The following is a 22558-nucleotide window of genomic DNA, read 5'->3' as shown; positions in this document are numbered from 1 at the left end:
TGCCATAGCATACACCTTGGCTAGAGCTGGGGTTTTAAATTGCTGTCTTTTAATCCAAGTTTTGTTAATGAAAAACCACTGCAAGAAACATTCTGCCTGTGGGGGACTGAGACCTGCTTTCTGTCTTGTGCTGCGCAGTAGAGCCAGCTGGTGGGCAGCAGAAGGCTGGCTTCAGAACAGATCTGTGACAGGTAACTTTAGTCAAGTTCAGGAAGACAAGATTCCAGCTTCTCTGGTGACTTCTTGTCAAAACTCTTTAAACTCTTTATCTTCCACTGTAATGATTTTAGCAAACAGTCACATCATATTTTTACATACAAGCTGGGGAGTTGTTGTTTTTTTCCTTTACCTTTTCACTTTTACAGTGTTTAAATAAGGCAAAATCCAGGGTTTCAGTTGCATGGTATGAACAGTATCAATCATTTATTGTACTGATAGGCAGATTTGCTGTTCCTTTGCTTAACAGACACAATTGTATTTCACATTGCATAGAGAAAAGAGAACAAGCAGGTGAGAAGTCAAACCACTGTGCATGGAGTGGGAGTAAAGTGGTGAGAATGAGCTAGCTTGATCGTTCATTTTTGTGGTATTTTGTCAGCAAGACCCCATCTGGCCCCATCTACTCCTTAATTTTCCAAGGCCATTAGGCCATTCCTGAAATAGTATTCAGTTCACCTGAGGAATTCAAGGGTTCAATGGGAGGTTAGTGACTATAGTCTGGAAAGATCTGAGCCTCATTGTTTGAGACACGTTCAAATAAAATGCATTAGCATCTGCTTATTAAAAAAGACACAGAGATGCATCTGAGAAGTTGCATTCTGAGAAGTTGCATACAGCTAATAAACTAACCTGGAACTGCTTCTGAAATGGTTGTAAATGGAGGCAATATAGGTTTATTGGCTTGAAGACACAGCCCAGTTTCCTTCCCACGCCAGTACATACTGGGAGCAACGGCCTGGATGTTCTTGAAGTTGTCTGGCATAAAACTGCTGTAAAGTAAAAAGGGAGCCAGGCCAAAAATACTAAGCTGAAAGAGGACAGAGCTGTTTCCATAGTATAGCTCCTATTTAAAAAATACCTCTGGAGCATAATAAAAAGCAGGGCCCACCATGTAAACTAAATTACTAAAGTGGTATAAAACCTGTACTAGATTTCTCTCTTTGTTTAGTGTTACATGTTCATGCTAATATTACAGACAGTAATCCACTGTAAGATCCAAGGAGGCACATTTCTTTAAAACAGTTGTGGGGTTGGTTTGTTTTTTTTTTTCCCTTTACATGGTCTAGGAAAAAAAAAACAACCCCAAAAGAATCCAGGAGATAGACAAACTAGACACCAACAATCTTAGGATATTAAATTTAATTATAGATTACACAGAATATGATGTAAAAACAGCAATTTACTAGAATAATTATAACCTGCAAAATGTGAAAAGAGTTTAGAAAATGGATTGTCATATTCTCTGACACAGCAATAGTCATGAAAGGTACACTTATATTATCATACGTTAATCTGTGTGTTAACTATGCTACCTGTCATTTAGCCAAGATTCCAAGACAGATTAAAGGCATTTATTTCTGAAGTGCCTATGTTTAAATTCAGTAAACAGCTAGATTGAAAACACTACATTTGTTTTTTTTGTCAGCTACTGCATGGAGATCTAGCCCAGATAAATGCTTCGTCTATATGCTATGAGTTCATAAAGAGAAGAGCAAGTGGAAAACCGCAGAGAGCACAGACCTGTAAAGTGGACGGTTTGACAACTGAAAATATTTCTTATTGCCTCGCTCAGTTTTGGAAAGTCAGGCGTGCCAACGTCTCTTTCCTACTCCAGACCTAGGTGGTGTTTAATCTGTATTCATGTTTTGCATTTAAAAATAACACAATCATTAAAATTACTTGTAACAGGGCAAGATGCCTGTAGGCCTTTTTGTTACGCACAAGAAATGTTGGACGTGTCAAAGGATATGATGACCACAGCAATGGCAGCAGGTTTAATTGGTGGGTTTTTTTTCAGCTGTGTTTATGAAAGAGAAAAAGAAAAACCCAAACAAACAAAAAAAAACCAAACCAGAACCAAAACCAACCCCCAACATATTTGAGTTTCTTTTGGAATATACAGACTGGCCCAAACATAGACATTCTCTTTATCAGTCTTATTGTTACAAAAACTGTACATTACAAACAGTATAGAAACAAACTGAAAGGAATGTGCCACACATCCTGGCTAATTTTCTATATGCAGTTTAAAAATACAGCCTACTCCCTTATAGTGCACAGTTATTGTGTAGATAGAGTACATCACTAGTTAAGTGGACATGAGAGAAGAGTTCTAGTTTTCCTCAGCACAGAGAATAAGAGCCAGCTCCGCTCGGTAAAGCTTTCCTCCGTCAGACAAGGCCATGATGTTTTTCTTGTATGTTGCAAGGTTGTTAATGTCTAATTCCTAGTTAAAGAACAGATAATGCTTTATAATCCTGTTTAGTTACCAGCAGGAGCAAGTTTGCCTCCAAAATTAAGCAGAAAATTTGGGGGGGGGAAAGACACAAAGCCAAACACCAAAAAACCCCAAAGGGTATTCTCAGCCTGTCCAACAGTGACACGCTGCAAATCTTGTTCACCTATTTGCATGTTGTCCATATTGTTATAGCCTTGTTAGACTGCTGATAGCTGATGCTACAGAAGCAAGCTTTTGACAGTGTCACTATGTAATCACAGCCCCCCTAGTTCAGAACTTACACTGCTGTGACTCCTGACAAGATCTTTAGTTGCACTTAGACTTCAGGATTCATGACTTAGAAGCTCTCTATATTTATCTTAATTGGGTGGATTAAAGTGTCCTTCAAATCCAAATTAAATCTAATCTCCAGTGGGAAAACAAGCCCTCTAGGATTACCTTTTTGTTCTTTTCACAGAGATCCTTCAGTAGCGCATCCAGCTCATTTTCATCTATATAGCCATTGCCATCCTGAAAAAGAACATTAAAGGTAAGTTTAAATTCTTATTTTTCATACCAGAGGCTGCCCAGAAATTCAGAAAATCAGTGCCACCAAACCATGCACTTAACAAAAGGTTCTCTGAAGACTTACTTGGTCATACATCTCAAAGGCTTTATTGAATTCTTTTGCACACATTTTGACACCCTAAATGCCAAAAAGGAAAAAAGCTCCATTAATGACACCGGTTCTGTGTGATGGTAATGAGTTACCTTAAGAATGTGAATGTTCATACCTGAAATTTAATAAGAAAATTTTCCTGTACAGGGAGTAGTCTTTGGGCAGGAAAACAAACAAACAAACAAACAAACAACAAAAAAAACAACCAAAGGTCAAAATGTTTAACTGTAACAGAAACTGCTATATGATATTTGCTGTGAAAAGAGACAGAAGACATACCTGGCCAGTTCAGTAAGCTCCAGCTTTCCATCATTGTTTGCATCAAACATCCTGAGCTGAAAGAATATGTAATTTTACATTAATAATCAAAATTAGTCAACATAATGAAGAAAACCACTCTTTCTTTTTTGAATACTTAAATGCAGAGACATTTTGCTTTTATTTCGTGCTGAAATGATGGCTCCGGGTTTGGATCTGTCACATTTGCTGTGTGATGCGCTTACTGAAAGTGCTGAAGAAGTAAGTTGCAGTAATTAATTCTACTGCAAAAGCTTGGTAAGAAACCAGATGAAAAATTATGATTAACCTGCTGCAAGGTAGGTCTTAACCTGCTAGAGTGATGAACGTCCCATGTGAGATCTGTGCCTGTAATCATTTGTAAATGAGAGGAGGGTTGACATGATAATGTTTTGTGTTTGACTTCCTATCACGATCTCATTTATTTCTACCCAATACCCTGGCTCCTTTTAACACTTTCTTTCCTTCTGTGAAAGCATCTGCCTTGCCCACATCAATATCACCTATTCATATTCATTCATGGTGGACAAGAAGCTCAACATGAGCTCTCAGTGTGCACTCGCAGCCTACAAAGCCAATCAGATCCCGGGCTGCATCAAGAGAAGTGTGGCTAGCAGGGCAAGGGAGGTGATTCTCCCCCTCTCCTCAGCTCTGGTGAGACCCCACCTGGAGTACTGCATCCAGTTCTGGAACCCCTATTCCAAGAGGGATATGGACATGCTGGAAGGTGTCCAGAGAAGGGCCACAAGGATGATCAGAGGGCTGGAGCACCTCTCCTATGAGGACAGACTGAAAGAGTTGGGGCTGTTCAGTCTGGAGAAGAGAAGGCTCCGAGGTGACCTAATTGTGGCCTTCCAGTATCTGAGGGGGGCCTACAAGAAGACTGGGGAGGGACTTCTCAGGATCTCAGGTAGTGATAGGACTAGGGGGAATGGAATGAAGCTGGAGGTGGGGAGATTCAGGCTGGAGGTGAGGAAGAGGTTCTTCCCCATGAGAGTAGTGAAGCTCTGGAATGGGTGGTTCCAGGCTGGATGAGGCTCTGGCCAGACTGATCTAGTTGGGGGTGTCCCTGCCCATGGCAGAGGGGTTGGAACTAGATGATCCTTGTGGTCCCTTCCAACCCTGACTGATACTATGGTAATGGTGAAACAACAGTGGGGTGAAGTTCAAAGGAATCCAAGGCATTTAGTTCCTTAGACAGAAAAATAACAGGCATTTCATTCGATTGGCTGCAAGGTCTAAATATTTAAGTTAATGATCACATTCTCTTTCCATGATCTATTTCAAGAAAAGAGTGAAGAGACCACATTTTCTTGATGGCATGAAAAGGGGAAAGTAAATATCTACAAATAATTACAATCAAATTACAGGAATAAATATAGTAATGCAATCTGACAAAATAAGTGCATACTGTATTTCATAATTTTCAATCACCCCATTGCATTAAAGTGTTTCCCTTTGAGAATGAGCTCCTGCTGCTTGTGAGGCATGAGCTTATACTCTTTATTAGTAGATGGAGATATTGCACCTGCATGAGACTTCCTCCCCTAGTTTTTTCTGTATGTGTAGTCCCATTTTTCTTCTTTCAGATATTATTTTGCTTCCGCTGTATGAAGGAGTCACAAAAGCAGCCAACTGTACAAAACATTGTTAGGCATTGTGCTGAAAACACAACCACCCACTCTCCATCCCATCACTTTCAATCACAGTAATTTTGGATGTAATTTTTAGGTAAGAGGAAAAGACATCCTGTACTAAGTGTATATCCTTTTAAAGACAGAATTAATGTCATGGGGGGAAAAAAAAAGACCTAATTTCAATTGGTTAATACACAATGAATGTCAAAGGAGACCAGAAAAGAGACCTATTCTACAGGCACTTATTTCTACCTAACACCCTGGTTCCTTTCAATGCTTCCTTTCCTTGTGTGAAAGCATCTGCCTGGCCTGCATCTCTCATGTGAGGAGCTTTGCATTTAGGGGAAGTAAGCAGTGGCAGCTGTGAAATCAACATATTTTGTATTTTGATGGGTTGTTAGTCACTGGCTGTGCCTGCCTACAGCTGCTCAGGCCTGTATATCTTCTAGCCTCTCTGTCCTCTTTTTCTTGTTGCTGAGGTGGTTATGGGAGAGCTGGCCTTGAAATTTATTTTTCCTTATTGCTGTTAATCTTTGATCATTGTGTCTCTCTCCAGAGGCCAGAACTCAGAGCACACTTCAAGATGAAGGAGTAGAAGCTCTCTGAATAAAAAGAAGGCAGGTTATCTTCAGCAGTGAATAAACAGTGAGAATTGTAGGGTAGTGGTTTACAGTGACACAATAAACCAGCCAATGTTTCCCAGGAGAAACACAAGTTTTATCAGCCATTCTCAAGCCAGGGTGAGGGCTAATGGGTTTACCTAGCACATTTTTTGTTGCTAATTATTGTAGGATAAATCCAAGCTGGTAAAACAAATATATATATATATATATATATCTTTTACATTATATATTATACTGCATATATTTTACATTATACATTTCCTAAAGATAAGACTTCTGAGGGTGTGGTTATTTTCTTGAAAGGTCCACTCAGAAGCCGATCCTGGTCCTTACCATGGAGCAGTATGGTGTTAGGACGGAAGGAGTGCTCCAGGACTGGGCTGATTTAAGGCCAGGAAAGCAACAGCTTTGTTCTAGTGTTTATCTACAACATCAGTTTCTCCTCGTTGGAGAGGAGGACAAGGGAAATGTAAGATGTTGATAAGCCACCATGCAGTGATGGCTTTTAAGGCAAGAGACAGATGCCACAGCACCATTAAGAATGCAACACACACAAAGAAACCCCAAATGAATTTGATCTAAACATAATAGTGTGATAGTGACAGGTCCAATATTTTCTGCTATCAACTGTGAAGGCTTGAAACTAATAGCACAAGCAAGAAGAACAGTTAGAAAGCCTATGGCATGGTTTAATATCATACATATATTACACAAATATCAAGAAGATACAGAATAACTGAGCTTTGATTGTCTGTTTTCTTAAGATGCACTGAAAACTGCTGTCAAATCTCTGTAGCAGCAGAAATACTTGCAGTGCTAGATATGAGAGTTGTCTCTCTGTTGAAATGTTAGCCTGATTAGGACCTGGTGGGGCTCCAAGTCATTTGGAATCTTCCATTGCCTAAAGACGAACAGAGTTTGAGTTAATTCAGTCTTGATGAAGTATGTTTGTAAATAATCTTACCATTATTTCTGTGTATTCTGTTAACTTTGAGTCTTCAATCTGCTTATTTGCCTTCTGTAATAAATCTTTCAAGAAGCTCTGTAAAAGAAATAGAAGAGTAATAGGTGAGTTTTTACCTACAGTACAAAATACTCAACTTGCTAACTTCAGATGAAAATGATGGGAAATACTATTTTACCCCTACTTTACTGCTGAAGCTCCAAATAGGCATGAAAAGAAGTCATCATCAACAACTAAGAATTGGAACAGTTTCTGATCAGGTGTACTGCACAATTTTTATTGGGGGGGGGGGGGGGGGGAAATTACTCAAAAAAATTTCATTGGGGATAAAAATGACTCCAAAAAAACTCTATTTGGGGAAAAAAAATGACTCTCTGCTGTATGCCATTTGTTGTGTTGTGACTATGGAAAAAAACCAAGTGGTTTGGTTTTCTAGTATGCTGCTTCCTAATCAGCTCCATCACTAAACTAAGCTAATGAATCTTGAGTCTCCTTGAAAGCTTGGATGGTTTAGCACTTCCTGCCAAAAAGATCAATGATCAATCATGTTTTATCCGTGTCTGTGGCAGCACCTGATGCTAGAAGTGAATGGTAACCTGCATTGCTCCTCCCTGCCTTGCATTTTAAATGCATGCAGCCAATTGCACTGCATTTTCTTGAATGAGAATTTGATGTAGTTTCATGACTTGAAACATCAGCTTTTAGTTTAAAAAATAGGGTTGTTTTTCCTCATATGGTAGTTTAAATTTCTGCACTAGCTCTATGATATAAAAAAACCCCAAACCACCACCAACAACAACCAAAAAAAGATATCAATTTATTTAACAAAGACATCACAAGAGCCACAATGTCAGTATGCCTGTCAGTGCTCAATGAAGCACCTAATTGCTGTTACCAGTTTGAGTGTCATCGTCTCTGTGGAGTTTTGTGCCACATTTAGAATCACAGAATCAGTCAGGGTTGGAAGGGACCACAAGGATCATCTAGTTCCAACCCCCCTGCCATGGGCAGGGGCACGACATTTCAAGACAGAAGATGGGATAGCTCAGAAGAAAATCTGTTTGTACAAAGATGCCATTCTTGAACTTGAATGCAACCCTCTCAATAGCCATAGAACTAATACCCACTGTTGTTCTTCTAGTCTGACACCATGCATGCTGGAGGACCTTCCTGGTAGCTTGTATAGAAAGACCATGACTCAAATGGTTTAAATGGATGTTACAGAGACGTGCTTAATCTTGAGTGCTTTGATGGAAAATAGAACTGGAAAGGACACTGAAAGGCTATCCAGCCCATCTCCATGTCTCAGTAAAGGAATATCTACATCTAAACATCCTGAGCTATTGTCTGGTCTGAGCTATTGCCAAACCTTTCCTAAATACAAGCAGTGATGGGGAGTCTGCCTCCCCCTTGGACAACGTATTCCACTGCTGTTGCTATTGTTAGAAAGTTTTCCTGATTTCCAGCTTAAATTTCTCTTATAAAGTTGTAAGTGGGTGTGCTCCTCACATAACAAATACTTAAAATGTTTGAGCTTGTCAAGAAGTACTGCTCTAAAAATGGAACTGGACATTTCTGTCTTATTTTAACCATGTTAAAGCTTGGTTCTCTGAGGCAGGCAAGAGAGATGGGACCACCAGGGATCCAGTTAAGATGTCTTCATTCTTCAGCTGGTCCTCAATCAGCCCTGCCTTTCTAAATCAACTTTACATTATACCATTCATCAGCTCTCCTTAAGACACTACCATCTGGAGAGTTCTGAAGTGCTACATGCATGTGTGGCCTCTTCCTGATCCTGCCAAATGACCTGCTGCTACCAACCAGCAGAAGAGTGGCTTTGTCTGCCTGAGGGTTACCCTGAGGTAGGATCCTGGCAAATGTCACAAACTCAAAGAGGAAGGGAAAAGGAAAAAAAGATGTGAACTGTCTGATGTGGATTCCTCTTCTAAACAGAAGAGCTGTAAGGATTTCAGACAGTTTGAGCTCCCAGTGCTTTAGCTAATAAAGCTTATGTAGTTCTTTAGAATACCACATATGGGCAAAATAGTCCAAATCAGATGGGTAAGCACTACTAGCTCTTTCTTCTGCTATGAATAGTTTTGGTATCTCTGAATTTGAAGCTACAGTAATTACATCAGGTGCAACTGAACTGTGGAAAACAGCACGTTTCTCCTCAGAGACATTTGTATACGAGTATCTCTCCCACAAGGAAAGGCTGAGAGGTCTGGGACTATTCAGCCCAGAGAAGAGGGGGGCTCAGGAGGTATCTCAACATACATAAATATTGCAACAGAGGGCACATATTGGATGGAGTCAGTGAGGTGTCCAGTGATGGGGCCAGAGGCAGAGGACACAAACCAAAACACAGGAGGTTCCCTCTGAACATCAGGAAACACCTTTTTACTCTGAGGGTGACCCAGCAGTGGCACAGACTGTCCAGGAAGGTTGTGGAGTCTTCATCCTTAGAGGTACTCAAAAGCCATCTGGGTGTAGCCCTGGCAACTGGCTCTAGGAGGCCCTGCTTGAGCAGGGATCAGATGACTTCCAGAGGTCCCTTTCAGCCACTCAGTGATTCTACAGCTCTGTGATTCATCACCTACAAACTGTTGTTAGTGTTACAACTAGGGAGCTAAACCATTCTCTGCAAAGCTGAGATGGCTAACAGAGTAATCTAGACTGTGCCCTTAGTTGTGCATATGAAAATTGATACCAAAATACCACCAAGAGAACCAATTAGGGGCAACACAATTCCATTTGTGTTAGCCTGACAGGATTAGAGTGGAACCTGTGTGGAGTTACTTGGTGCCTGAGAGAGCATGATCTGTGATTAATGGGAGTGACTGCCATAGGAAAAAAACCCTGCAGAACAGCCCTCATCTATAACACACCAAAAAAAAAGAACTATGTAGCTTTCAGAGGTCTGTCTTGCTTTCTGAATGTTTGTTTCTTCTAAGCTAAGTACCTGTTACCCTGAGTCACTTGAGACAAACATTGATCTGATCTGAACAGAAAAGCATTGATCAGATTAGAGTTTCACTTTGAATCATTTACTGGTGATAAAAATATCAGCTAATCATATTGCTTTATGGCTGTGTTTGGAATGAAAAAGCATGCAGGAATGGCTATCTGAAGAGACAGCAGCAGCAGCTGTACTCCAGGGCCTGCTCTCACCTCTTGCCTACCCATAGATAATGGTTTACCTTGAGTTCCTCAGAATCAATGAAGCCGCTGTGGTCGCTGTCGTATTTTCTCCATGTCTGCAATCAGAACATGAATGTTTCAGTGATATATTTCTGGTTAGCAAGTCTTGGATGATGTTACAAAAGGCAAGCTTTCCATACTGTACCTGCATGAAGTCTTCACTTGATTTTAGCTGCTGGCATCTGAAGAACAACAGGAAGTTCTCTTCCGTCGGTAATATCTGAGCGAGCTGTAACAGAGTTTCAGAAAGATTAGATTTTGATTCTTCATTAGGCCAGTTGAGCCTGTTAAAGGGCATGAAACTTCCTAAAAGATTATGAAGTTCTTTGTGCTCATTTTGGACTATTGTGACCCCAGAGGAAGCTTCATCCTGTTAGCTGAAAATGTTTGGAAGATGCCTCTGAAATTCTTACAGCCTTGCCGTATTCATCAAGGTCAAAGAGATCTGAAGTCTGCAAGGAAGGAGTGAGACAGCACTTTACTGAAGAGGTAGCTGCAGGAAAAAAGGGGGGAAATTTATCCATGCAGAGTTAGGATCTGTGGTGAAAACCTGAAACTGGGGCAAAAGAAAAACATAACTCAAGGATGTATAGGGGATAAGTGTGAAGGTCTGTGACTTATAGTTTCATAGTTTCATTCAGGGTTGGAAGGGACCACAAGGATCATCTAGTTCCAACCCCCCTGCCATGGGCAGGGACACCCCACACTAGATCAGGCTGGACAGAGCCTCATCCAGCCTGCTCTTAAACACCCCCAGGGACGGGGCCTCGACCACCTCCCTGGACAACCCATTCCAGGGTTTCACCACTCTCATGGTGAAGAACCTCCTCCTCACATCTAGCCTGAATCTCCCCACCTCCAGCTTCATTCCATTCCCCCTAGTCCTATCACTACCTGAGATCCTGAGAAGTCCTTCCCCAGCCTTCCTGTAGGCCCCCTTCTTGAGGGAGCGAAGGAAATAGACTGCTCACAGACATTGAGGAAGAGGAAGAAGAGGAACACTGACATGAAGAACACACGTGTCAAGTAAACAGAAAAAAAGCCCACAAAACACAACATGAAAAAGCCAGGAGAAAAAAAAAAAAAGGAAAGTGGGGAGGGTAAGGGGGTGGCAAGCAGTGATCATTTGCACAGGGATGTGTTCAAGAAGATCTATAAATACCGGAAAGAAATCAAAAGGGCTTTTAGCCCTGCAAAATCAGGGGTGGCTCTTCCAGTGCCTCTGCTCCACAAAAGGCTTTTTTAAAATCAGACATGATTGTACTGATTATTGAAACTGTTCATTTACTATAACTCAATTTTGGCAAGTGACAAACGTGGGAGATGGAGAGTATGCTGTGTAATTTAATGTAAAATCATGATTTGTTTCCAACAAAAGCCTAACGGGTTGTGTTTTTTTCTGTCTGCACAATGTATGAAATGTGTTTTGATTAAAGAAAACTTTACTTGAAGAATGGACCAGCTGTGCTTACTAGGAACAGAAAAATGGAGCAAGACAGATTTCTTAGCTTCATTCTTTCATAAAAAAAATAATGACATCTGCAGACTTCATGGAGCCCCATCTTAAAATTTTGAATCAAGTCTTCATTTTTTTCCACATTCATTTGACGCCCTCAAATCCCTTGTTCTGTCTAGTTCAGCGCTGTTGCCTAACTGCTCAGGCTTTTTAATTGGGTTCCAGTAGCACCGTAGGTGAGGTCAGGTCTCCTTCTTATCCTACAGGCACAAGAAGTTTATGGAGACAGATCTCTCTCTTCTCCAACATTATCTGTGCAAGGAATCCGTTATATTCTTTAAGTGCTGCTGTAACTGAAAAGACAGATCTGAGCACTCGCCTTACAGATACGGTGCAGCTGATGACAGGCTGTCAGACCCGTCAGAGCATTCTGAGTGCTCCTGCTAAATGGCTTCACACTAAGCCAAATCAACTTAAACAATGTATTTTTGTCAGCAGCTTTGGAAACCTACTCCATTATAAATAGCACACACGCACATGTGGGTAAGTGCACGTTTGTGGGTACCTAACGGCTAGATGTGCCTAACACAGGGCTGGCATACGGGAGCGCTTCTGGATCCCTCCCAGGAGAGGGAAGCTTTGATTTTGAGAGTAAATCAGCATTCCTAATCAACAACAAATGCTGAATGGAAGAACTGATTATAGTAATAAGCAGAGTTTGGGTTGAAGAGACTGATTCCAACAGTGGGAAAGGGTTCACATGTATGGAAATGATGAGTTCTTACTTGTGGGCTCTCCATAGCTAACTGGGGGATTTTGCAAGGACACTGTAAAGTAGTACAAGGTGCAAGAGTGGAGGTGAAATAGTAACCTTGCAAAGAATCATTAACAGCTTACTAGCAATACCAATCTGTTATACCTCTCACAGTCTGTAAGTCTTGGGGGAAAGCACAGGCTTTCACATTACAAAGATATCCAATAGCCTGCTCAATATCCAGTATTAGCTCAGGTTTCTGCCAAAAAATGACTGTTGTGTTTTCTTTCTCTTGTACCCTTCAGCATCACAAAACCAAAATAGCTAAAGGAAAACCCAGTTCTCCAAGCTCATGCATCAAATAGCCTTACACTGGGGATTTTGGATGGAAAACTCTGTACTATTAAGGGGTGAGACGATCACAAGGAAACTGACCCAACTTCCCAGTCCCAGTTATATCACTACAGAGAGAAAATATGGCAAACATGGTGCTATTTCTAATGACTTCTTTGTGAAGATAAGCATAGGGAGACTCTGTGAGCATGTGTGAGGGAGAGTGCAGACCCTTATGCACTGGCATGTGTCAGCAGCAGCAGGTTAGTGGGCATGGGTGCTGTGAGCTGGGTGCTGCGAGCTGGGTGCTGCTCTTATGGTGAACATCAGCTATTTCTGCATCATGAGCAGTACAGAAAACCCACATCAACTCAGTCTGGCTGGACTCCTCTGCTCAGCTTCAGGCTGATGTATGTCTTTATAGGGTTACCTTGCAGAAGCATGCATGCTCACAGTACTTAAAACTATATCAGGACTGTTTTCCAGAAATCATTCTCTGAGTGACTTCTGTTGGTAATCGATGTTGTTTAAAATTCCCTCCACCTGATACAGTTAATTTACTTTTGAAAATCCTGTAATAGAGACTGGGAGTACAAAGAATATTTTAGGCTAATAAGCAGCTATTTTTATGGCAGCAGTAAGCTTCGAATAATTTGAATGTGGAATTACTGCAGCCCTCAGCTTCGAAACCTCAGGCTTCACATCCACATTTTGGTGAAAGCATTGGCCTGAATGAGTACAAAAGGTGAATAAAAGGTCCCTTACACAATGACAAGCAAGAGGACAGGTCACGCTCTGCCTTCAGCTGGAGGGCACTGGATAAAAGCTAGTGAGTTAACTGCAGTGTGCTTGCAAAGGCAGAATCCACACTTGGCCTGAGATGAAAAAAAAGAAGGAAAAGCCACCCAGGCCTACTCTTTATCTCAGTCAAGAGACCTTTCCTGAAAACTCATTATGTGCTATGACTTTTTCTGTCAGATGCCAAGCTCTTGATAATGATGGCTGGGAGTCTGAGTGACTTTACATAAGTTGTGAGGTTTTTTGTTTAACAGCATTCATACACTTCCATATAAAAAACTATCTGATGCACTGCTGGAATTACTGGACATTTCTTATTTATAAGGAAAGAGAATCGAGTCCAGATACCAACTTTAATATCATCCTGCTCTGCATGTGCAACACATTTCATCTGAGTCCCATCAGCACTTTCCAAATCAAGCTGCATGCTGATGTAAGTGAAACAAAATATAGCTATTCAGTTAGGAAACTGCTATATTAAGGGAGAAAGTCCCTTCAGTCACTGAACTGAGTACTGTCACTATTCAATGGCTTCCGTGGATGCTGAGTATGCTTGGCACTTCACTGGGGGTGGTGAGCACTGTGCTTTATCAGTCCCTATCAATTTTGCTAGTCTTTACCCATTAGGTCAATTGCAGAATCAGGAACAGAATTTGAAAGATCCAACTCTCCATTATCTGTCCTAAGCACAGAAATCCTCCTTTCCAGGCATTGTCTACACATTCTTCTTGCATTCAGTGCTTGCTATTGCCTATATTCAAAAATACTAAATTAAATGGGCTTCTTCAATACCAAATGAGTAAGTATTTGCTAGTCCAATCCCCCAAAAAATAGTTAGTCCAGACAAGCAATAGGTCTTTTTAGGTGCAGAACTCTTTGATCAGTGTTAAATATTGCCAAAAGATACCTTTTTTGAAACCCTAATTACAGCTGTAAGTGAAACTGGGTGTACTTCTGTGGTAGTTTGTTGCAATTACATATGCATGTGTGTACACTTTAAATAAGTATATGCAGTGCAGACAAATGACAGAGGAGAAAAGACACTGAAATGATTGATTATAGCAGCAGTCATACTTCCTACTGACTTTTACAGGTTCTATTCAGCCCTCTATTTTAAAATTAGCTACTGACCCAAAGTTGGTCACTGTAGATATTTTGCAGACCTGGCTTGTTTCCAGCTCTTTCTTAATTAGCTCTCCAGGTCAGATTTCTTATTATCAGGAAAAAAAAAAAAAAGAAAAGGGAAAAAATAATGTAATAGCATTTAATAATAAAACCACAGTCTCACTGCACTCAGAGTGACATAAAGGAGTCATAGATTTAGGCTTTAAAAAGTGACTTTTCAAGCTGTAACCCAGCAAACTCTCCTCTTTGACTTGCAGCACCCAAGAGGGAAAGTGAGGGAAAGCACAAAGGTTTACCCCTTCCCAGCATGTTGGCCAAATTATGCAATAGCTGGGCAGCTCTGTGTGCAGAAGGGGTTGGTTCCCTTTACCCTCTTTAGAAAGGGATTTTGTTCTGCCTGAAGCTCTGCTAAAGATCAAGAAAGGAATTAGTAAGCAGACCTGATCTTTCACAAGCTAGATCACAACTACTATTAACATTTTGTTTAACATGGTTAGGCTGCTGTCTTACCCTAGACATGTATATAGCCTACACACAGGGATCACCCAGTTGTGTTCACTTGTGCGTTATCCTCACCCAGTTGTGTTCACTTGTGTGTTATCCTCACCCAGTTGTGTTCACTTGTGTGTTATCCTCACCCAGTTGTGTTCACTTGTGCGTTATCCTCACTATAGGACTGCTGTTGGAGCATTAGCTCAAAATCATTGCTAGAAATAACTCCTATTGCCTTACACAACTCCAATGCTAAAATAGAGCTCTTATTTGCTCTGCAGGAAAACTAAATTGACGGTGGTACTTATTCTACCCAGCAAAGTGTGTGAAGTTGAATGAAGTGTAGTGAAATATCTGGAGAGACACAAGGAATACCTTTCTGTCAGTGAGAAAAAAAATGTTAGTGAGGAAAACACTGAAGACCTTAAGACAGAGGAAGAAATTTTCTGTGGAACTAAAAACCCTAAAGTGTTTACATCTTATGCTCACGGTTTCCTGTGCTAAATATATTTTCTACTAGTAAGCATGCCAGTCTTTTTTTATAAAGCAACAATCTTACCTCAACTATTCCTATTTTTCCATCAGGAGTCTTCCCATATTGATCCACAAAAGCTTTCATTTCAGGTGTTAAATCCTACAAAGTTACAATGGGAGAACCATTACTGTATGATACAGAGACACACACACGTGAACTTGCTTGAACATTCTCTTAGTTGCCAAACAATACACTACATTTACTGAAGTACTCACACTTGCTGCAGCTGGATTGTTCAAGTTTAAATGAAAGGAGGGCATTTATTATGGCTTTTTTTTTTTTTTATATCATGAATAGTGTCATTGTGATAAGTTTTGCTTCCCAAGGAATTATAATCAATGTGAATGATTGGCATCTAAATAGTCAGCGCTCCTATTTACAGAATGGAGGAAAATGATAAGGACAGATGTGTTGGAAGATGTGTATAACAGCTCCTTTGTTTAAGAGGATGACAGTGAACTTCATAGGCAATTATTAGTCAATTTTCTCAGTTTTCATTTTTAAATTAGTAACTTGAAGGCAGTTGAAAATCTTTCAAAATAAAGAACATTTCACTGCAATACATCTGAAGCACCAAAATAGCCTTTCCACACGTCGTTGAGTGGATTTTTCCCGAACAATGGCTGCTATTTTAGCCTGAAAAGAGCTCATCGTGATATCATGGTTTTCACTGTTTAGTGTTTGGTTATCATAGAAACAAGAGTCAAAATGTCACTGCTGAAATGTAGAGAGGTAGGTTCAAGAGGGAGAAAACTTTGAGCATTGCCTTAAATCTAATAGAGTAAAGCCAGCATAGCAGTTCATAGAAATTATGCTCCCTGCTATAGATCTGTTCTCTACAGGCTATACTCACTCTAGGCTTTGGCAAAAGTGCCAGCCTCGGGGTGAATATCTAAATATTTGGTTTCACACTTCAACTTGCCTTGCCTTGCCTTGGTATGAGCTGCCATCAACCTTCAATACTGATGAAACTTTTCACTGTGCATTTCTTACGGGTGTGAGCTGGTAAATAATGCAACAAGAATAAGGACAATCATTATGTTAACCCAACGGACACTTGTGTGGTTATAGATGAAGACACAGCAGTCTTTGGAAATTAAAGCCTGAGATGCTGTAATAGATCTGAATATATAGAACCTAAGTGATTCTCTTACTGGAGACACAAGGAATCTCAGCTGCACAAAGCCTGTTGTAGTTTGTCCCAAATTTCAACTACCAAAGCTAACTCAAATGTCAGCTCCTTGTAGCTGATACAATCATGGCCCAGTATCCTATTTCTGTCAAAGTCATCCATGGCAGGTTAGTAATTTGCCATGGCTTTAATTAGAGATGTGGTTATTAATACAAACCACTTCAATGTCACCTTTCATCTAATGATCCCAAAGTGGGGACAAGTTTGCTTAGCAGATAGAACAGAGAATTCAGACACCTGGATTTTAATTAGTCTGGTTAAATATTTTACTAATCTTTCTAACAGCAGCTCTGCAGGGCCAGAGAGCGTCCAGCCATTGAAGGAGGCACAGCCACTTACAGGTTAATACAAACTGCATGCAGAAAGGGGTCTTTGGTGTTCACTTCATCCATTCTTGAGCTGCCCAATGAATCACTCAAGTTACGTTCTTCAAATAAATGTTTTCAGTCACAAAACAAAAACTTGCCCAAATTTAACCAAGCCTAGTCCTAAATTTGATGCAGAATCAGTGCTCCATGCTGGAAATTAAGAAACCAGCCCTTCACAGTGCACAGTGTTTGAAATTAAGGAACTAGCCCTTCATGCCTCAGTCTCCCCTGATAAAACTTGAGGCACTTATCCCACCAAGTGGAGCTGTGGGGAAAAAAGTAACCTATTTCAATACGATTTGAAAACATAAGGATAGATGGCATCACAGAAATATTTACATGTCTGTATTCAGAGATATCTTTTAAGTCACAAACTTCTGTGGAGAAATATTGTCCTCATCTATATGTGCAGAGAAAGTGAGAAACAAGATGTGGAACAGCTCTGCCAAGATCCAGCTATTGACCCTTTGTCAGTCTCTGGGTTAGTCACTTACACCCCACAGCTTCTTTTGGCAATAGAGAACATATTGCATAAATGTGGGGCACAATAACTGGAAGCTAGGTTTTTGTACTGACAGGGGGTTTATCTTTTAAAAAGAGGCAGTTCTTTCAGTATGTCTGAAATTGTACCAGATCAATTCACTGCCTACCATAAAGCATGATCAAAAAGACATAGTGTTACCAATGAAAAGCCCAAGCCCTAAAACATCCAAGTACACATCCACCCTTTGGGGCTGGCATGAAACAGGCTGCATGCTACTGCTCCACCTGAGAAAAAGCAACTGTGAAAGTACAGGCTTACTGAGTGGATTAATAAAAGGATTAGAATTAGAACATAATTAGAACTGTTCTGTAGTTGGGAAGAATACAGGGAAATATTAAACCATCCTATCCGATGACAGAGCCAGTGCGATTCTTTAATGCACACGGCATGACTGATGTAGACTCCAGCTATGAAGAATGCATAATTGAATATTTCAAAAATAGTGAGCAGGAGGGTGACCTGAAATACCGAAGTTAATGATGACAAAGAAGCTTTGGGGTGTTAAAAGAAGGACAGCCAAGGAAATGACATATAACCTACACTAGTTTCTCAATGTGTCCCTTCTGGCAAAAGGATAGAAATTCAAAGCTACTGATTTAGCATCCCGTGAGACAAGGCACGAACTAATGAGATGCTTGTTTGGCAAATGAGCCTTCAAATTCAAGAATCAGCATAGATTGGAAACCTAAGATGACATATATCCATACTCCAGAGCAAACAGAGCAAGTACTGAATTTGATGTTGCTACAGCAGACCGCTCTTTCCAGCAGAACACTCCGAAGTGGTTTCAATCAGGGAAAGGGGAAAGGCAAACTTAACGAAACACCTGAGCAATTCTAAAACATAGTGTGAGATATAGGCAGAGGTCATTTTCTTTAAACAAAATAGATCTTTTTTTTTTTTTTTTAAAGGCATAAATAATGGAATTTGTATCAGACAAGAGTAATCCTGCAAGGCTTTTTGGCGTCACTTTCAGCCTCCTCTGTTTTTAAGATGACGTCATGCTTGCTTTGAGAGAGAAGAGAGCCCAGCCTTAAAATGTTCATTATTTTGTTTTTCATCAAGCTTCTAATTAATTTTTAAACTATCAGTATCAGTGTATGTACTAAGAATGTCATTCATGCTAACTATACAGAAGCTTTCATGGCTTCTTTCCAATGGACATACATCGGTTTCGTGCACTTCAATGCTCAAAAGAGGTTTGATCTGTTGCAGCACATGAAGACTATTGAAGTTTTGTCTATTTCATTATTGTGAAAAAATATGAAAAGAAATAGACTTCTGTCTGCTACAAACTCCATTCCTTTCCCAATCTTCTGGAAGTATTTGGTTTTCTTGGTTTTAGAATAAACCTTTATTAGAATAAACCAAACCAGGTTGGAAGAGACCTTCAAGATCATCGTGTCCAACCCATCAACCAATCCAACCCACCCAAACAGCTAACCCATGGTTTGTTGGTTTTAGTTTTGTTTGGGTGGGGTGGCTTTTTGTTGTTGTTGTTGTTATTTGTTTGTTGTTTTTTCTTCATTTTGGTTGGTTTTAATTTAGTTTAAACTTAACACTCCAGAAAACTAATTCTTACCACCAACATCTCTCTGAAGAATTTACTGGTACCTAGACTGCTGTAGCAGTAGAGGCATTGCTGCTTTACACTCATACAGACAGTAAGATACCATCTCCCACAAAAGAAATTGATTTGTTTTAATTTAATAGCTTTGCATTTGCTTCTGGAAATAAGCTGCAACTTTTAAGGCAAAGTTAATTATGGGAAAAAACACTATTCCTTAATTTGGAGTTATGCTTATGTGAAGTATTAATCTATTTCTCCCACACACACACATAGCATGCAGTTCAATTATAATTTTATGTTCTATTACTTCAGAAGGATTGTAGCATAGATTCGCTTAAAGTAATTCATTAGATTATATGCTGGAGTCTGATGCTAAGTAGCCTGATTATTTTAAAGGCAACTTATTTGTTTGAAGGTTCACTTCTATCTTAACTCAAAGCTTTACATAGACTCTTTAATTTCTTGCTTTTTTTTTTTCCTCTTTCTCTCTCTGTTTGTCCCACACAGGGGCATAGTTTGGAGGAAACTAGTAATTAGCTTTAATAACTCCAACACAGAATTGTTTTGAGAACATTACCCAAAACTGTGCCGTCCCTCTGAACAATTTAAGCTACCAGGATTTGGTAATCACGCTCCTGGTGGAGAACACTAATGAAGGGCAAAAAGTGGTTAGCAGTCCTCTGCAGATCTATTTACTGACCACCAAGGGGCAGAAACGCATTTCAGCCCAAACTGCCCATTAGGAATGAAATTAAAAGAATCAAACTACCTCGAAGTGATGGGGTTTGGTTTTTTCCTTCCTTCTTTTTTATTTTTTATGCCTTTTTTTGATCTTTTTTTTAAGTGTCAGTGTCGGTACAGATCTGGATCAGGTAAGATTAATTGCAAAGGGAGAACGTCCCATCCGAGACAAAAAGGCAACGTCCATGCAATTCTTGACTTTTCTTTCTGAGCACTATTAAGAAGCACCACTTCGCAGCCTGGAAAGATGTGAGCGGGATCTGCTCTCCCGGGAGGTGCACCCTGGCCTCCCCTTTCCAAAGCAGACTCACAGTCGATTTATTTCATTGCTAACCGAGCTACTTTCCTTTGCCTGGTGAGGCAAGTGCACGACCCGTGTGATGGCAACAGAGAACAGAAGGAACCGGGGCACTGGAGTTTGCTCAGGAAAACTCTTCTTTCTCGGAGAAGATGGAAAAGTGGGGTGAAACGTTAACCTACCAAGCCCGCCTTCTTCCGCGCCTGCTGCAGCTCCTGAATGAAGTTTTGTAGCTCCTTCCCATCCATGTACCCATTGCCTACAACAGAAAGAGTTACGGTTGCGGTCACCGCTCGCTCCGAACTTGCTCCGCTCTCCAGCGCTGGTAGGAACGTCTCCGACCCGTCTGCTCCCTCCCGGCGCAGCCGTTCCCTGCGCGCCGACCCCGACCCCGATCCCGACCCCTGACGGCTCCGGGGCTGCGCCCCAAGGCTGCGGGGCGGCGGGCGCGGATCGGGACCTGGGCTGGGGCCGGGGCTGCTTGCGGGCGGGGAGCATTGGAGTCCCCCCCAAGTCTCCCCCTTGCCTGCCCCCCGCCGCCCCCCGCGCCCCCGCAGCCCCGGGGGGCGAAAGGAGTCACCGTCGGAGTCGTAGTGGTGCCAGATCTCGAAGAACTGCGCGGCCGAGATCTCCACGCCCTGCAGGTGGGTCTCCGCCGTCATGGTGGGGAGCAGAGGGGTGCGGAAGGGTGAGGAGAGGCGCGGGGTCCCGACGGGTCGCTGTCCGCGGTGCTGACTCTGCCCTCGGCCGGAGCGGCGACGGTGGCGACGGCTGCGGCGACGGCTCCTCCCGCCACCGCCCCGCCGAGGGCTATTTATGGGGCCGTCCCGGTCGGGCCACTCCCCCCGGCGCTGCCCTCCCTCTCCGCGGGCCCCGCCGCGGCCTCCCCGCCCTGCGCGGGGGGGCCGGGGTCTCCCGCCGGCGGCACCAAGGCTGGGGCACGCCCGACGGTAGCCCCCGCGGTTCAGGCCACTGGGGACAGTCACCGCGAGACATGAGGGGTGTGCTGGTGCCGGGAGGACGTCTCCGAGCAGAGGGAGCAGCGCTGGGTGACCCAGTAGTTATTGTGGGTCCCTCGCTGTGGAAGAGCATGCCCATGAGATGTGAGGGGCAGAGGACGAGCACAGTCTCCCAGTTTAGCCATCGGGTTTCCGTCTGGGTAAGGGTCCTGGGTGTCAGAGCACGGTTAAGAGAATTGCAGGACGGCCCGGTACTACAGAGACATGTGAGACACCGTGTTGGGTGAAATGAATCAGTGTTGGTAGTAACATTTTTAACTGCTCCATCTCCAAAACAAACCTGTAGATAGCTCCATGCAGACTTAAATCTTTGAAGTGCTGCAACCCTTTAAACCAACATTTGCACTGAGATGTCATGGGATATTGAGATATCCATACTGAGATAGCATGGGATCAAGCATGGTAAATGTGAATTTCATTCCAACAGTTACATATGGAAGACTTCATTAGTAAGTTCTTTCTTTCCTAGTATGGAGGTGTGGTGAACCTTATTACAGCCACTTCTGACTGAGCTACGACTTGTTTTGGTAGACTAGCTTTGGAGACTTGCTCTCCTGTAGCAATGGCTATGTGGGAAGGATGAGAGCAGCTTACCCAAGATCTTCCTTTCGTCATGGGGTAACATGGTGTTGATCTAGTAATAATGATTAGGTACCTTTGGTGATGATTCATTTTTGACATTAGGATTATCTGGGTGCTCTGAAGCACTGAAACTGCCTTTCTTCTTCCAGCAATATCCCTCACATGCTACATGGACTTAACATGATTTGATGACCAAGATAATCAGCTGACAGGACATTGCCACATACAGCAGGTAGTACAGTAGGTGATGGGAAGAGCTAGGAAACCTAGGAATCTTCCTGTGTTAAACAACTGACATGAGCAGCAACAGAACAATAGTATGCTAACATTCACATATACCGTGAGGATAAATGAAAGGGTAGGACAGCGGAGAGCTGAAGACAGCAAAATGCCAGGGGGGCTGGATAACCGACCAGGATGAGAGATGGATCCTTAGTGAAAGCTTGGCATGTCCCAGGATTTCAGCAGATTGGGTGGCTGAAATCTTGTATGCATTATGGAACAAGACATGGTCATAGCGATTAAGTAATCATGAGGCCTTATACTTGATTCCCTCCATCTTTCCATTCTCCTGTTTCTCCACCTGCGGTGTGCAGCTTCCTCTTACTCTGTTGCTACTGACTGCTTGGCTGTGAGTTCTTCAAGAGACACGTCATGTTGATGGGTGTTTTGTGAGCTGCTGAATAAAGCATCAGCGAAGAGGAAAGACCCAAGAATCAGATCATCCATTCCTTTGGTCCAAAATAGTTGTAAACATTAATGGAAAATGCTCAGAGTAGTTTCGCTCCCACAAATACCATCCTGCCCTTTCAAAAGAAATGAAACAACGTTAAATATTTCCTTATAATCAGGCTTTGTGTTTTGCCATCTAATACAGAAACTTGAAAAATCATGGTTGGATCACTTTCCCATC

The 22558-nt window shown here is 41.7% G+C and overlaps 1 protein-coding gene across 1 annotated transcript; it reads right to left on the bottom strand.

Moving 5' to 3' along the window:
• Positions 1–1344: 1344 nt before the first annotated feature.
• Positions 1345–20823, bottom strand: CALB1 (calbindin 1). The gene is made up of 11 exons (XM_068158502.1): positions 20625–20823; positions 20227–20303; positions 15356–15430; positions 9984–10067; positions 9838–9894; positions 6638–6715; positions 3396–3451; positions 3232–3271; positions 3090–3143; positions 2897–2968; positions 1345–2446 (listed from the first exon to the last, which is right to left on the bottom strand). The coding sequence occupies exons 1-11, from the start codon at positions 20704–20706 to the stop codon at positions 2333–2335; spliced, it is 789 nt and encodes a 262-aa protein (XP_068014603.1). The 5' UTR covers positions 20707–20823; the 3' UTR covers positions 1345–2332.
• Between the last annotated feature and the right edge of the window lie 1735 nt (positions 20824–22558).

The sequence above is a fragment of the Melanerpes formicivorus genome, unplaced genomic scaffold (assembly GCF_026170545.1).
Source record: "Melanerpes formicivorus ecotype bairdi unplaced genomic scaffold, bMelFor1.0.p_v2 SCAF_40, whole genome shotgun sequence".
Classification (NCBI taxonomy): domain Eukaryota; kingdom Metazoa; phylum Chordata; class Aves; order Piciformes; family Picidae; genus Melanerpes; species Melanerpes formicivorus.
Note: the sequence above shows the minus strand (reverse complement) of the source record. Positions and strands in the feature narration are given on the sequence as shown.

Bases quoted from the DNA above. Each gene is read 5' to 3' on its own strand.
- CALB1 (XM_068158502.1), bottom strand. From the start codon at position 20,706: ATGACGGCGGAGACCCACCTGCAGGGCGTGGAGATCTCGGCCGCGCAG. The intron at 6,716-9,837 runs GTAAACCATTAT...TTTCTTTTACAG, and splicing joins TTGATTCTGAGGAACTCAAG to AGCTTCTTGAAAGATTTATT. The intron at 3,144-3,231 runs GTATGAACATTC...TTTGGCATTTAG, and splicing joins ATTTTCTTATTAAATTTCAG to GGTGTCAAAATGTGTGCAAA.